At 50.8% G+C, this 1,568-nt stretch overlaps 1 protein-coding gene across 1 annotated transcript; it reads right to left on the reverse strand.

Annotated features, from left to right (window-relative positions):
• On the reverse strand, positions 1-417 carry LOC307060219 (ufm1-specific protease 1-like; the record flags this gene model as incomplete). The annotated part of the gene is made up of 1 exon (XM_079714650.1): positions 1-417. The coding sequence occupies one exon, from the start codon at positions 415-417 to the stop codon at positions 1-3; it is 417 nt and encodes a 138-aa protein (XP_079570776.1).
• Positions 418-1,568: the final 1,151 nt, after the last annotated feature.

Consider the following 1,568-nt stretch of genomic DNA (forward strand, 5'->3'; position numbering starts at 1 on the left):
TCAGTCCAGGGTGGGCAGCTGCTTTTCCGAGTCACAGCTGGTCAAGCACAGGTTGTAGAAGGAGTTGGAATCAAAGGCTGAGTTTATCTCTCGCCAGCCCACCCACCCAGCAGCCTGTAGTTCACTGGGGTTTTTCGGATCACCCCAGCAGTGAGAGTCCAATACCAGGACGTAGGCTTCCGTGCCTGGGCCCAGCAACGCCTTTGACTGGGCATCCGCATCCCCTCCAACCATTACAGGCCCCCCGGCCCCTGCCAAGTGGGAATAGAGCCTCTCCAGTTCCCCCTGAAGTGCTGTTCCACGGGGCACGTGACATGGGAGCCTTGGGGCCCCCCCGAAGTGGTCAAGGCAGAGGCTGGCCTCTACACAGGCGATCCATCCCCGAGAGCCCCAGAGCCCGGGGGGCTTGTCGCCCATGTCCTCCAGGGCCGCCTGCACTGCAGCCAGTTCGGGTACCCCCGCTGGCCGGCCCTCTGGCCACGAGCACAGCGTTTGCAGAGTGAGGTAGCCGCGGCCCCAGCTCCGGTCGTCTACGCCGTCGCAGCCGTAATGGTAGTAAATATAATGGCCCGAGAGGAGGGCCAGGCGAGCGCGGCAGCGGCCGGGCGGGGCCAGGCCCAGGTGGACGTCCTTCAGCCGCTCCAGAGCGGTGGGCGGGGCAGATGCGTCCTCCAGGTGGCGCGGGGCGAAGTCCAGGGAGAGCTCTGGGCTCTAGCGCTTCCTCTCGCCCCCCTCCCCCGCCCCGCCACCCCGAGTCTTGGGCGAACTGCGGGCAGGTGAACGGGCCCTGGGGTCGCTCTCGCCCGACCCCAGGCAGCAGCGCGTGGCGTGCCCCGCGGCGATGAGCCAAGATTTTTTGTAGATATACGGAAGATTATTCTAAAATGTATATGGAAAGGCAAAGGGACTAGCTTAAGGAAATAGCAAAAACAATTTTGAAAAAGAATGATAGAGTGAGAGATATCAGTCTGCCTGATTCAAGACTTGTAATATAGCTACAGTAATTAAGACTGTATTATATTGGTGGAGGGATAGACATATAGATCAATGGAACAGAATAGAGAAGCCAGAAATAGACCCACACAAATATGTCCAACTGATTTTTGACAAAGATGCAAAAGCAACCCAATGGAGGAAAGATAGCTTTTTCAACAAATGGTGTTGGAGTAATTGAACATTCATAGGTTTTAAAAAAAAAAAACAAAACTTAATCTGTCTCACATCTTCTGCAAAAATTATCTCAAAATGGATCACAGACTTAAATGTAAAATATAAAACTATAAAACTTTAAATAGATAAAATCTTTGCAGTGTAGGGCTAGGCAAAGAAATCTTAGATTTGACACCAAAAGTATGATCCATAAAAGGAAAAATTGATAAATTGGACTCCATTACAATTTAAAACTTTTGCTCTGTGAAGAACTCTGTTAAGAGTATGAAAATACAAGCCAGAGATTGGGAGAAAATGGCCTACAAAAGACTGGTATCCAAAACATAAAGAACTCTCAAAACTCAACAGTAAAACAACAAACAACCCAATTAGAAAATGGGCCAAATATGTGATGAAGA

This window comes from Hyperoodon ampullatus (genome assembly GCF_949752795.1).
Source record: "Hyperoodon ampullatus genome assembly, chromosome: 11".
Taxonomy (NCBI): Eukaryota; Metazoa; Chordata; class Mammalia; order Artiodactyla; family Ziphiidae; genus Hyperoodon; species Hyperoodon ampullatus.